The sequence below is a fragment of the Papio anubis genome, chromosome 5 (assembly GCF_008728515.1).
Source record: "Papio anubis isolate 15944 chromosome 5, Panubis1.0, whole genome shotgun sequence".
NCBI lineage: Eukaryota > Metazoa > Chordata > Mammalia > Primates > Cercopithecidae > Papio > Papio anubis.
In genome coordinates, this window is record NC_044980.1 from 32,751,319 (window position 1) to 32,766,472 (window position 15,154).

General features: G+C 43.3%; 1 protein-coding gene across 1 annotated transcript in view; it reads right to left on the reverse strand.

Moving 5' to 3' along the window:
* Window positions 1-250: 250 nt before the first annotated feature.
* ADAMTS12 (ADAM metallopeptidase with thrombospondin type 1 motif 12) overlaps window positions 251-15,154 on the reverse strand; it is a 389,831-nt gene continuing 374,927 nt past the window's right edge. The window contains exons 23-24 of the mRNA XM_003899561.4: window positions 11,616-11,775; window positions 251-4,126 (exon numbers count right to left, since the gene is read on the reverse strand). Coding sequence (XP_003899610.4) covers window positions 3,948-4,126; window positions 11,616-11,775 — 339 coding nt within the window. The 3' untranslated portion in view covers window positions 251-3,947. The remainder of the gene's footprint in view (window positions 4,127-11,615; window positions 11,776-15,154) is intronic.

The following is a 15,154-nucleotide window of genomic DNA, read 5'->3' on the forward strand; positions in this document are numbered from 1 at the left end:
TTCAGATTATCATATGGCATTATCATATGACTGTGGCAGTTGTTGCACATTCATGAGAAGAGACCGGCTCACCTGGGATGTGACTCATCTGATGATGTATTGATCTAGGGGTAGGGTAGGAGAGAATCTGGAAAGAGTGTGGGAGGAAGAAATTGACAGCATCCTTCCCCAGGTTGCTAAAATCCGTAGTAACACTGGTGGGTGGTGGGAGTTTCACAGCAGGGGTAAAGGAATCACACAGAAACATCAATGAGTTTGGCCATTTATTGATGCCACACAAAGGGAGGCTATGATTACAATCTGGTTTTAAGTACTGAGATACCCACCAAGGTACCCCTTGAGGAGGCTGGGTAGAGGGGAAAACGGCAAAGCAGCACAGAGATGCAGGGAGGGCAACGGGCTGGGCCGTGCATGTCATACAATTATTTTGGAGGACAATGACGGGTAGGATTGTGCTTTACCCACCATGTTTTTTTTAATAACATAACTTAGAATAATACTTGAATTAGCAGTACAGACAACAGGAGTAGCATCAAATATGTTAGCGAGGTTGTAACACCAGGCAGTTCATGTCATGTGGCCTCTCCTTCAAAAGTGAATCACTGCGGACTGAGCACCAGATACATCGTCCCAGAGATTTATCTTGAAGTCAGAAAGCAGAAGAGCTAAGACCTGCACTCACTGGCGTAGCAGTGTGCAGCTTTCAGAGTTTGGAAGATTTTAGTCAACTGAATGGGGTGTTATTATTGAAAACGATATCATCCCTCACATTGTGTTTCAGATACTAGATGAAGGTTATCAGAAACATTCACTGACTATCTGAAAGCATCACAGTGGGATGTCAGCGGAGACGTGGCTGTCTCAGGAGACTGGACGGCGGTGTGCTCTTCTTTAAGAAAAGCCATCAGAAAACAAAGCATTCCTACAAAGGAGGCACTGAAACGATTTCCTGATTGAAGAAAGTAATCACTATTAAGTCTCCTGGAATATTGTTCTCTCGTGGTGTGTTTAATTACATTTTTATGTTAAAGAATTATATTAACCCACAACTGTCCAGAGAAGAGCTAAATATACTACTGTGAGAGACAATGTAAACCAAACTGGGTTTTAGAACGTTAATGCAGTTAAGTACCAGGCCCTGCGGTGGCCCTATTTCATAGAGATATGTATCCAGTGTCTCCTGATACACTTCTCAGTTGCTTGTTCCAGGTGAGAAGAAAGAAGGGCCTAGATAAAGTAAACCAACAACTCTGCTTCATGTTAGCACCCAAGTATCAAAGATGTGAAGACACCATGCAGGTTCCTGCCTTCAGAGTCTTCCTGTTGATCTGAGTCCCCTCTTGTACGGCAAGCACTGGGACCTGTCAAAATACTGACGACTCATCACTGAGTGATCGCCAAGGCAACAGATGATACCATCAGGACAGAAAACAGCGAGCCCTGTTTTCATTCTGGAGTCAAGAATGATGGACATCACACAGCTGTCTCACAACATAGCTTCAGTACAGGAAGCAGATATCCATGGCAAATAATTAGGAGCCAATTTTCTGCCTTTGAGAAACTGGAAAAAGACCTAGAATGGAGCACCTGGCCAAACTCTCTCCACACATCTACCATCTTCTTCACCACGTGGGTTGTAAATAACTTGGTCCATTTTGTATGCTGAGAAATTTGGCCTAGTTTAGTTGGTTGAGGTCAGTAGGAATCTGAGTTTGTTCCTGAGTTTTGTAAGCCTGGTCATATCCAGGTCTCTGATGACACGTATTTGACCCTATGCTAGTACAGTACCAGGTTAAATCAATCTAGCGTACTAAATGAATCCCCCTGAAAGCCTACACTACACTTCAGGGACAGTCTTTGCAAACTGCCTCATTAGTAAATATCAGATTCTTCTCCATTCATGTCACTAACAATTTGTCTCCTATCCTCGAAAACCATTATTCACCAGAGATTGCTATTGGCCAGCAATGTTTACATTTAAAGGCAGAGAATACAATAATGTAATTATCATCTAGAAATAAATTCTCTGGCTTTAGGTAAACATTTCTACTTTCCTCCTGTTTCTGGTCTATCTTGAATTTCATCCCAATCCCACTGTTTTATTTTCCACAGGAATTCATGAGAGTAATACATGTTAATGGCTTGGAAAAAAATAAAAAGCACATACTATTAAATCTTAAATTCAAGGTACCCAAGCAATAAAATTGGCATTGGACAGCAACACCATTACATGTTTAACAGAATAGCTATATGGAGAGTTTCACATACACTTACCCATTTGTATGCCTATCTATGTTTACATTAGTTCTGCCACCATCTAGATATTAGCACCATTTTTAAATAGCACCATTCTGCTGAACGGATAGGTAAAGGGAGACAGAGGACACTGTGTTCCATGGGGAGTATTAAGTGTATCTGTGCATGAGTCAGAAAATATGCTGCCCATCACATGAAGGCCACATCCTTGCCTTTCTCCCTGCCAAGAATTGGTTCCGAGATCTTCTTCCTTTTAAGGCTTATGCCCCTCCACCCACCCACTTACCCTCTTTCTCTGGGTTCAGTTCGTGTAAGTACCTTCCCTTAGAAATCACTTTGTCTAGAAATTTGCTCTGAATATGAGACCAAGCCTACTTTGACTTCTGGTGGGAGGTAGGAACATCCAGAACAAGGATTCTAGCTTTTATTTCAGTTTCCTTGGACTTCCTGATTCACCTGTTCTCCTCAAGGTGAAACACCTTTACGACTTTCATTTGTGAAATGGAAAAAATACTTGTCCAATAAGACATATTGGGTACACTGAGAAGTAGATCCTCTTCACCTTACTGTTTAGAAATGTTTTGTTTTTCTCTAGATTAGAAGTTTGCACTATGTTCTTGTACTTAGTACAATTTACCTGGCTCTTTGCAATATTTTAATAGGGAACCTCCATTTTCCAACCGAGGGGAGGGTGAGGACAGGTGGCAGCCCTAGAGCTGGTCTTAGCGGTCTTAGCTTATACACCCCCTGCAGCAAGACGATGGTGGGACCTGAGCTCAGGCTTCCTGTATGGACTGTACAGAAGAGAGGAAATCAGCCAGGAAGACTCATTTTCCCTTCTGCGAAGGAGCGTGTATTTGCCAGAAAAGTGGGAAGAATAAAGGCCCACAGTTCCTTTTCTATAATGGTAAGAAATTGATTTCTGCTCATTTGCTTTTTAAGAGTTTTCACAGAAATGCTCTTCAAGCCAGAAGTGTTTTCTCTGTAAGTGACCTAAATCCCTTCGGCTGTGTTTCTTATGCCTGTTTCCTCTTAGTCTAGTGTCTTGAGGTTGGCAGGAGACTCTAAGCAGCCCAGATGTGGAGCCCTACAGGGATGGAGGAAGAGACTGAGGGATGTAACGAGCGCTTTCTCTTCCTGCCCTAGGGGAACATGGGGTGGAGAAAGCAGTCCTCTGCCTGCAGAGATTAAAGGAATGTTCCTAAAGCTCCACTGTGACATTTCAAATAGCAGCTGCCCCAGGCAGGGAGGAAATCAAAAAAAAAGAAACGTATTCATCAAGATAAATTAAGAAGATTATTTGTCCCCTGGGTAAGGGTGGCTCTGTTGCCTGATACTCTTGAGGTAGTCGGGGAGAAAACTAGTCTCTTTGTTTTTATCTTCAAGGGAGAACAAAAATACAACATTTCACAAATCTGTAACCTAGCACCTTTCCCAGGAGCCGATACCAGGAGCTGCCTGATTCTCCTAGCTATTTCACCTTCCTATCAGGGAGCAGCAAGTACGGCAGCCTAGGCCTCCTGTGAGGGACATTTTGTGGCTAGAGGAACACAATGGATTTTGTTTCACTAGGACCCAAAGCTGAACCTGAAATATACGGAGCAAAACCTCAATGAAGCAGCTCCCAGAGCTAAAGCATGTCACGGTCAGCAGGCTGCTGCAGTCTGGTGGAGGGTGGCTTCCTTTTGGGCTTAGAGTGCTTTGGGTTTTTGGGGCAACCGTTGCCTTCTTTGCCTTTGGCTGTGGGTGATGTGTGTCTGGGGACACGAGAAGCAGCACTGAGCCCTCACGGTGGGCACAGAACATTTCTTCATGGCTTTCAGTGTCTGGCAGAAACTGGCTGACAGCTTGTCCTTGGTGCAAAGTAAATCTGTGGAAAGAGAAAAAGAATAAGAAAAAAAGTCCAAAGATTATCCTTTGTAGATACACAAGCACAACTTCTATTAACGTAAGACTTTATATGTCTACCAAGAAAGGAGCCATAACAATTCATAATAGGTGGTATCTACTGAATGTTTATTATGTTTCAGACACTGTGCAAAGCGTTTATGCTAGACTGAACTATCAGTCACAATTCTTCACTCCCATGTAATTGTGTTATACAGAACATTCCCACCTTGCCATGGCTGCCTGGTGGGTGGAGAATCCTTCCCACCTACTTGCCTTTGGGTTCAGCTCTGTGACTTGCTTTAGACCATGGGATGCTGGTAGACACGATCTGTGTAGTGACTTGGAATGTGCAGTAGGACAAGCCTTCCCTGATGAGCTTCTGTTGTCACCATAAGAAGAACCTGGCTTGTGTAGCCACCGAGGGTGATAAGAGACACATGGGGCAGACCTAGACTCAACCTACAGTTAGTAGCCAAGGCCAACCAAACCCCAGCTCAATCACCTGAACCTTGGCTGACCTATAGATGCTCAGCAAAAAATACATGACTGTGCATTATATGAAAAACACACACACACATGTTTCTAGCAGCATAATTCACAATTGCAAAGACATGGAACCAACCTAAGGGCCCATCAACCAATGAGTGGATACATGAAAATGTGGTATATATACCCCAGGGAATACTACTCAACCAAAAAAAAAAAAAAAAAAAAAAAAAAAAAAGGAATGAAATAATGTCTTTTGCAGCAGCTTGGGTGAAGCTGGAGGCCATTATTCTAAGTGAAGTAACTTTAGGAATGGAAAACCAAATATATGTTCTCATTTATAAGTGGGAGCTAAGCTATGAGGACTCAAAGGCATAAGAATGATATAATGGCCCCAGGGGACCCAGGGAGGAAACTTGGGGGTGGTAAGGAATAAAAGACTACATATTGGGTATAGTATACACTGCTTGGCTGATGGGTGCACTAAAATTTCAGAAATCACCACTAAGGAATGTGGGTTTTGGTTATCCCCCACAACTACTTTGATACCCCCAAAACTACTGAAATTAAAAAAAAAAATATATGACTGTAGTTTTAAACCCCTGAGTGTCAGGGTGCTTTGCTATGCAATATTGCTATGGAAATAGTTGAACGCAGTGTTTTCCATGCTTCACTACATTTAATCTTTACAGTGCTACTAGCAGACAAGTATTTTTTCCATTTCACAAATGACTAAAGTAGGGCCTCAAGTAGTGAAGAACTTGTATAAGGCTGTCCAGCTGATAAATGGCAGGGCCAGATCTGAACACAGGTAGTCTTAACTCTAGAGCTCATGCTCTCATCAATCATACTATTCAGAGTGTCAAGCCAACAACCAGTCAGCAAAATAACTGATGCTTCCGGGATGGGCGCAGTGGTTCACGCCTGTAATCCCAGCACTTTGGGAGACCGAGGCAGGTGGATCACGAGGTCAAGAATTCGAGACTAGCCTGGCCAACATGGCGAAACCCTGTCTCTACCAAAAATACAAAAATTAGTTGGGCATGGTGGCTACTCGGAAGCCACTCGGGAGGCTGAGGCAGGAGAATCGCTTGAAATCGGAAGGTGGAGGTTGCAGTGAGCTGAGATCGTGCCATTGCACCCACCCTGGGCAAGAAGAGTGAAACTCCATCTCAAAAAGAAAAAAGACAAACCAATGCTTCCAGAGTGAGTGAGGTATACAGACATATAAAGTGTGATCTCTGCCCTGCAGAACTTTACCACGGAGATGAAGGCAGAAGACATGTACAAATAATTCCCAGAGTAAGTATACAATTAGTCACCTGAGTTCTAACCCTTGTTCTCCTCTAACTAGCTCTGGGTAAGTGTGTCCCTTAATTTTCTTGGCCTTGCTTTTCCCACACATGAGTCAGGGAACGAGAGTGGGTTGCTCAGGGACCACCCCACACACTCGTGGCAGGTGGTTCTCAGAGGGCACTGGCCCACAGCTTCTGGGTCTGTAAAGAATTCAATTAGATATTTTTTTTCTAGAAAGTGAAATTGTTTTAAGCTTGCCTTGAGTACCTTTTGGAGCTCTCGTCTTTCTTTCTCCTTTACAGAGAAAAGATTTTCATAGTTCTGAAGAAAAGCACTTTCATAAACAGGCCGCTATGCTTTGTAAATGGAAGAGTCAGGAAAAGTAGAAATGGAAATAAGATCCTCTCCACCCCAAATGTGTGACAATATCTTTGCGTCTCTATGCTTTTTCCCCCTTCAGATCATAAAGGCAAAAAGTTCTTTTTATCTCCTCAGAACTCCTTATTCTCTTAACTGTGCCTTATTTTTGTGAACAAATGAAAGTCTTCTGTTAGCTTCTAGAGTCTTGTTTGGGGCTCAAGTTTTAAGTGCCCTTAGGAATCGGTAACATATAATGCTCCTAGAATCCAAAACCTGAGTCTTCATCTTTCCTTCTTCAGGGCTCTGCTTTTAGCCTCTTATAAAAACCCCATCTCTCTTAAAACCCCACAGGAAATTGCCTGACACCCTTGGAAGTTTCAGAGAGAGTACCTGTTTTTGTTTTTTGAGATGGCTCCCTCTGTTGCCCAGGCTGGAGTGCAGTGGTGTAATGTCGGCTCCCTGTAACCTCTGCCTCCTGGGTTCAAGCAATTCTCCTGCCTCAATCTCCTGAGTAGCTGGGACTACAGGCATGTACCACCACGTCCAGCTACTTTTTTTTTTTTTTTTTTTTTTTGGTATATTTGGTAGAGACTGGGTTTCACCATGTTGGTCAGGCTGGTCTTGAACTCCTGACCTTGAATGATCTGCCTGCCTCGGCCTCCCAAAGTGCTAGGATTACAGGTGTGAGCCTGGGCTTGTTTTTCTTTTTGTTTTAAATTTCCTCCTCAAAATTCAACTTCAGAGAGTACATGTTTTGACCAAGCATATCTCTTGTGGAATATCCCTCGAGTTCTTCATCTCCCGTGTCCCAGCAGAGCCGAGGGTGTTGTTCATGGGACCTGGGCCGTGCATTGTGTGCGTTGCTGATCGGAACAAGGCAAGGCTTCCTTCCTGGGCTCTGGGAAGCCCCCTGGCAGGGTAGTCCAAGCACCACACAGCCGCCCCAGTTTCTTTGCCAGCCTCTCCTGAAGTCTCTGTGGATGGAGGCTGGAGAGAGCACAGGAGGGGCAGCTCTTTGCCCCACAATCTTGTCGCTGTGAGTTTGTGAGTGCTCTGGGGCTGTTGCCCAGGAGGAGAAAGACAGGAAGGGTAGAGGCTCAGCTGACAGCCACCGTTCCACAAAGCTTCTTCTGGCAGCGCTGACCCACATGAGTCCCCTCTGTCTCCATGTCCAAACAGGCATCATTGTACTACCCACTCGGGCACCGCACCATACCCTCTCTTGAACTGCTCTGTAAATGGAGTGTGCTAAGGGCTAAAGTGCGAGTTCTCAAAGGTATCTGCCATTAGAAAAAGGACCTCTAGGAGGCCCCCAAAGTCTTTGCCCTGGTTGGGGGCTGAACTGTATCCTTTGAAATGTACCCCAGCGTTGAAGTCCTCACCCTTTGTATCTGTGAATGTGATCTGATTTGGAAATAAGATCTTGGCAGATAGAATTATGATGTCAATTAAGATGAGGTCACTATGAACTAGGGTGGGCCCTTCATCCAACCTGAGTGGTGTCCTTATAACAAGAGGAGAAGAGACACAGAGACAGACACACAAACAGAGGAGGAAAAGCTGTGCTGAGACACAGACACAGAGAGGAAAGACAGCCATGTGGTAATGGAGGCAGAGGCTGGAATTCAGTTTCTGTAAGCCGAGGGATGTCAGTGATGGCTGGCAACCACCAGAAGCCAGGAGAATGAGTGTGGCCCTACCAGTACCTTGATTTTGGACTTCCAGCCTCCAGAACTGTGAGAGAATAGATTTCTGTTGTCTTTAGTCACCTAGTTTATTACAGTTTGTTATGGCAGCATGAATATTTGTGCTTGTAGCCCAGGAAGCTAATACACCCCTTCCTTCATGAAAGTAGAAAAAACACAGACACAAATTATTAAGCATACATCACATACTAGGCAATGTTTGACATATACTATACCATTTGGTTGTCACAGAAATCAATAGATGTGGGTGCATCTATTCTTTTAATAACTGAGGGTTCCACAGAAGCTTAGCAATCGACCCAACATCACACAGCTGGCATATAGATGGTGCCGCTGGAAACGGAATGTTGTCTCAATAGCTCCCAAGCTTTGTCTCTGAGAGAGAGAATCTCGTGTACTGGTGATGGGGCAGGAGAAGATCACATGAATAGGTCTTCTCTGCCCAGAACATCTTTTTTCCTCAACACAGGAGGCCCACTTGTCAGGTTAGGTCAATACCTAAATGACTGAAAGAGACTCAACCAAGCCTGGAATCCTCACATGCTCCTGGAAACCATGAGATCAAGAGCTTTGCTTTTCAATAGTCCTTGGAGTCTGGATACATGCTAGGTCCTGGGGCCCTCCTTTTTGAGAGTAGGGGACTAGAAGGAAGAGTGGAAGATGAGAGTGGCTTATATTGGCAGTCTGTGTTCCAGAGCTATGTTTAGCAACTCATTTAGATGATGATCATGAGCCCAACATGATGACAGGGCTCAATTACATCAGTTCTCCCTATTGCTGTGAAACAATGAAAGCTTGTTGTGTTCATCAGTCAATTGGATTCCACTTCCAAAGTACATACAATACAATGCTTATAATTATGGGCAACTTGGAGGGGAGATCCCAGTTTGCCTCTGCTGGTTCAACAGAAACCACATTTGGAAATTTAAAGGGACAGTTATACGCCTGTATCTTTGTTGTCATCTGTGTTATCAGGGGATAATATTTTGTTCACCAAAGAAGCCTGGAAAACAATTTCAATGTTGTTGACAAATACAGTTTCCATGACTTTGGGTTCCTTGAGGCTAAGAGCTGTCTTTTACTCATGTCTTTCTTCTCAGCTCTTAGCACTTCTCTGAGACATTTTGTGATCAATAATATTTTGTTAAATAAGTGAATGAATGAGATCCTATTCATCTGGCAGAATATTCTTCAGTAGAAAATTTACCAACACAAATGTTCATTTGTATCAACACATCAACACTGGATCTAAGTATTCTTTTTTCTTTTTTTTTTTTTTTTTTGCCTTTTCTACCTAAAAATAGCAGCAACAGCAACAACAAAACAACCCCAGGAATGGTAGGCTTAAGGATTTTGCTTTTGTTTTTTAATCAATATGAATGTAATGCTGAGAATAAAGCTTATACTTGGTAAATGAATTTTCTTGATTTTTTTTCCACATAGATACATGGAAAGGGTTTTGTAGGCACTAATGTGGAAATAGTAGTTCCAATTTAGATTTTAAGTCATTAAAACTTCAGATGGTTTCTAAAAGAAGTAAAATGACCTGGAGAAAACTAAATCTTATATGAATTCATACCTGATATTATAAAATATACTTAGGATTATGTTATGTTTATTGTGAAAGCTGACTGACAAGAACCTGGGCATTGAATGAATATTTTCAAAGAATTTTAGAGAATTATAGGGGTCAGGGTGGGTGGCTGGCTTCTTAAATCAAGGAATTTCTTACAGCTCCTCTTTCATTTTCCTTCTATGTGAGTAGGCATGGCTCTGCCTTCAGAAGCTAGTAATTAACTTTTGTGGCCCTGATATTTGTCAGTGAATGGAATTCATTGTTAAGCACATCAATTGCCAGCCAACTATTGGTCGCCATTTATTTTGTGTGAGATTTCAAGATGAAAACTACAATCTATGCACTTAACCCTGTTTTGATTATTGAAGATTTTATTGTCCAGCCATAGGACAGTTGAAGACAACCTACATATAATTCAAAATAACAAGCCCTAACACTAGGCATGGTCAACCAAGAGTAAGTGGCTGCTTCAGTTATATAAAAAATAACACAACATAGAAGGGATTCTATAGCCTCAACTGTTTAAAGTATGGTACCATAGAAAGAGATGAAATGAAAGGAAAAGAGTCTCAGATTGGGCCCTTGGTCTAGAACAAGGTGCTTCTCAAACTTTGATGTGCATGTGAATCACCAGGGATCTTGTTAAATGAAGATTCTAATTCAGTAGGTCTAGAGTGAGGCCCAAGAGCCTCAAACTCCCAGGAGATGCCAATTCAGCTTGTCCAGGGACCATATTTTGAGAAGCAAGAGTCTGGAAGACATGAATAACACCTCAGAAAATGAGCTCTAGGTGACTTCTTCTGGAATTTCAAGTAAGGCCAATGAAAGCCACCCTTAAGTGCAAGTCAGTAAGAAGCTACCTGCGATAATCACACTTAAAGCATTTCCTTGCTCAGTGCATTTTGATCAGGATTTCCAGACCAGATCTCTCTCCTGGCCTCCACACCTGTACAGCAAACGAATCACAGGACACCCCTACCTAGATGACTCACAGACTCCTTAGCAAACACGTTCCAAACAGAACTCACTACCTTCCCTCTTTCCCAAAGCCCCTGTTAGGCTTCCTCTCTCAGTGCATGGTAGCTTCATCTACTCAGCTGCTCAAGTCAAAATTATGGGCATTAGCCTTTGTCTCCTTTCTCCTGGCACAAAGGGCTATCGAATTTTTCTTTTAATGAGCTACTGAATGTACTCACTTCTCTGTTTTTAATTTAATTTAGAAATTTTACATGTCAATGAAGCCCAGACAATCAGTGGAATGGACATTATAGATCATAGCGGAACCTACCCGGCCCGTAGGAGCTCCTTTGTCTCTCACACAGAGAGCCTCCTGCAAATTCACTTCTCCTGGGGTAGGCCCTGTCCAATGGCTGAAGAGCGTGGGAGTGTGAATGTACAGCTTGCTGGCTCAGGAGCGGACAGCTCGGGGGTATAACCTGTGCTCTGGAGCTGCCTGGAGCACCAGTCTGAAGCTGGGACTCACGTTCCTGAGAAGGCATCCTGGCTGTGTCTCCTCCCTTTTCCATCTGGTTTCCTCCACTCCCTTAATGATCTTCCCTGGAAATACTTAATGAACCCATTGCACACACACTTGCACCCCAGAACCTGCTTCTGGGGAACCTGGCCTAACATAGTGGTACCAGATTTATAGAGAGGACCATTTGACACGTGACTGGGTTCCTGAGAAAGGCTGGGATATCTCTTAAGACATCTTTGAAAGCATAGAAGTAATTCTCATCCATGTTGGATGACATCAGTGTGAACAGGCTTAGAGAGACTATTTTATGACAGTCAATAAATAATAATAATTAAAAAAGAAAATAATTAAAAAAATAAAAAAGAAAAATGGATGAGATACTCTCTCAAGAAGTTAAGATTCAAACCTCACCAAATCAGATAGCTTGTTCCCAGGGTTACCGGCTGACCTCTTTAACATTAAGATTTTCTGTTGAGTAAAAGAAATGTAAAGCTATCTACAAGTTATATCATGCAGGATGACGTTTGTGCAAAGATCTCTTTCTCCCCAAGCAAACCCATTCACCCACCGGCACTTTTCTTGCAGGCCTGCTGGTTGCATTTTTTGAATTCTGGAGGTCTGGGTTCGTGATCACACAGGCATTGGTCTTGGTCTTCAGTTTTATTGTTCTCTGAGGGCACACAATGGACAGTCCTCTTCTGAAAGCCACCTCCACAGGAAGTGGAACACTGAAAGAGAGGGTGAACAGAGAGTCGGAAGTCATCCCCACGACTCCCAAGGAAACACCAGTAGAACACCTCCAACACCACTGTGGTCAAGAATGGAAATGTCTCAATAACCAGAAACCTTTTTGAAGGAGTCATAGAATAAAGGCACTAATAATTTGGAGATGTGAGTTTAGAAAGACTCTATACTATAGGCCGTGTGGATTGGATCTGACTGAGTTTACTATTAGGTTCTCTGCAGAACGTTCTCCTCTTTCACATATTTCAGAATGGTCTGATGCCTCTCATCACACGACTACAGCACTGGGCTCCAGGAACCTATGTTGGTGCCGTGGGACCCAGCCAGGCCACACAAGACTGGTCTAGGGAAGGTCCCTGCATCAAGCGGGGCCAATAAGTCACTTCCTTGGGAATTTGAATTGAGACTCAGCAAGAAATTCCATCTAAGGCTGAAATTTGAGAACTTGGGTGTTGTTGGTGGCCACATTTCCTGCCAAGTAAAATGAGTGAAAACCAAATGGAAGAAAAGGTGAATGGAATGAAGCATGTGCTTGGAGAGGAACAGGAAGGAGGGAGGCATTGCCCATGGGGTTCGCACCCTTGGTCCTAGCTGGAACTCCCAACCCAAACATTCATCTTTGCATCATGAGTATATGGAGTGAAACATATGGAGGGAGGCTGAACTGCAAGCAAAGCAGAATACAATTCCATATCTGGGTCGTGGTACCTTGGTCTGAACTAATTTTGATTTGGGGCTGGGGATTGGATGTGAGGGAAAGGGGTGGAGCTACTAGGAGAGATGAGCATTGGGTAAAAAGAGAAGTGGGAGGGAAAGACCCCAGTGGCATGGAGAGAATGTGGAATGGGGGTAGGGACAGGGCTGAGCATGGAAGCTGGGGAAGAAACAGAGCAACAGCAGACCCGGCTCTGTGCCTAGCCGGACCAGGTCCTCTCAAGCCATTCTAACGATAAGGTTCCACTGCAATGTTATGATCACCCACCTGGCTGCAGGAGGGAGATTCGCTGGCCTGTAGAAGCAGTTTACATAAGATTCTTCAGGATGTAAAAAAATGTGCCTGAATTTACCACATATGCTCTTTTCTTAAATTATTATTTTTTGAGGTAAAATATATAAAACATAAAATATACCATTTAAACCATATTTTTGAGACAAGGTCTGGCTCTATCACCCAGGCTGGAAGGCAGTGGCACAGTCTCGGCTCACTGCAACCTCCCTCTCCCTGGTTCAAGTGATTCTCCTATCTCAGACTCCCAAGTAACTGGGACTACAGGTGTGTGCCACCACACCTGGTTACTTTTTCCTCTGGCACACTCGCTAAGTCAACTGGAAGTTTAGTCATCTGTTTCCAGATTCCAATTTTTTTTTTTTTTTTTTTTTTTTTGGTGAGGGGGAGCTAAAGATAGATCAGGGTAATTTTACAGATTCCAAAATTGTATGGACCCATCTCTCTGCTCTTGTCTCCTGCCCCCATCTTTGTCCTTGTGGGCTTGTGCCAGTTGTAGTATTTTATCCCTTCTGCCTATTTAGTGGAGTTTTGGGAACAAAGGAAAATGTATATGTTCAATCCATAGCTTGTGTAGTTTCACCTAATAACAGATCATGAAGGTTATGAGTGATTCCAAAGGCTGGCCTGGTAGGTGTTAACCACTCTCTCATTATCCCCCCATTCTTTGCGATGCATAATTGGTGAATTCCTGACACACAGCTCTTCTAAGGAACTTCAACCCATGTCCACTCCCAATAGACTCACCTGGAACTCCTTCAGGGAGTTGAAAGGGAGGCTTAAAAATGTTCTCTTACAATTTTTAATCTTCCATGAGATTGTTTCCCTAAATGGGCCCAAACTTACAGCATTTTTATGACTTCACATTACATCACATTTTCTCTTTTAGATGTCATGTTTGCTTTGATTAGAGGTACGTATTTTGTTATACAGAGTTCTGAGATATTTATGAAGAGCCTAGTCCTGAAATATATCCAGGCAGCTGGGGCAAGGCCTGCCAGGAGTAAGCATGGTCTCTGCTCAGGCCCATGTGGCTGGAGAAGGCCACTGCTGCCTTGATCCAATCTGCCATGATTCTAATGATGAATTTCGGCAAGTTCATGGCTAGACTAGGCATGCAAATCTTGCTCATAGCAGTGAATATTAGTTTGGTAACTATTTATTGGGTGACAACAGAGAAACATCCTAACAAAGGGGAAACTGTTAAGTAAATATGATCAATCGACTTGATGGAATATTACTGTAAAGAAAGGATTAACTTTGGTCCTGGTTCAGAATACTTGGAGAGAAAAATGACCTTGAAGTATGGTTTCCTTGGACACTATAGAGTTAAGGTAAATGCAAAAGATGATGACTGTCTTGTCTACTAGGAAATTCCTGACTGTAGGACTGTTCCCTACTGGAGGCCTGTGAGTTGGCATGTGGCCTTGGGCATGTGTGACCAAAATAGTTTAAAATATTGGCAGGAAACTGAGGCTGAGGCTTCTTTGTGTCAAGGTGACCTGTGTGCACCTTGGCTCTCATTTCTTGCTACCCATACATACCACGCTTGACAGACAAGGAAGCAAATGAAGTTGTACTCTTGGATAGTTGCTGAAATTGTATCCTTCGGTAGCAACCTCCTGCAGAGATGAGGCTGTTGTGCCTAATATAATTCCTGCTTGTATCCTTCTACACAGCTAAGTGAATTTGGTGTTAGAGTCAAGCCTATTGTGCCTCACATGTCTGACTGCCAATAGACCGCCAATTTGACACAGCATTAGAGTGGATCATGGCTGTGCTGGTGCAACTATGCAGCTATGAATAATGAGAATTACAAACTGTATAGCAACCTACAGATAGCTGGGGGCATTATGTTGGGCAAAATACTGCATTCCCGTGTGTGTAATAATTACAACCATCGAAACATACATGCATGGGAACAAGTCACTTTATAAAAATGTTAGTAGTTGTGATGTTAGTGTATCAGACCATCTTGGCTCCCCTGTCTCCCAGCTCGTGGCCCTAGGATCTGTACCAGCTGAGGTGGCAACCAATTTTCTGAAAGCACAACCCAGTGGCCTTCACCTCATGCCATTTGTATTAGCCTGGTTTCACACTGCTATAAAGACATACCTGAGACTGGGTAATTTATAAAGAAAAGAGGTTTAATTGACTCAGAGTTCCACAGGGCTGGGGAGGCCTCAGGAAACTTACAATCATAGTGGAAGGGAAGAGGCACGTCTTACACGGCAGCAGGTGAGAGAGAGTGGTGAGTGAAGTGGGAAGAGCCCCTTATAAAACCATCAGATCTTGTGAGAAATCACTGACTATCACAAGAACAGCATAGGGGAACTGCCCCCATGATGCACTCACCT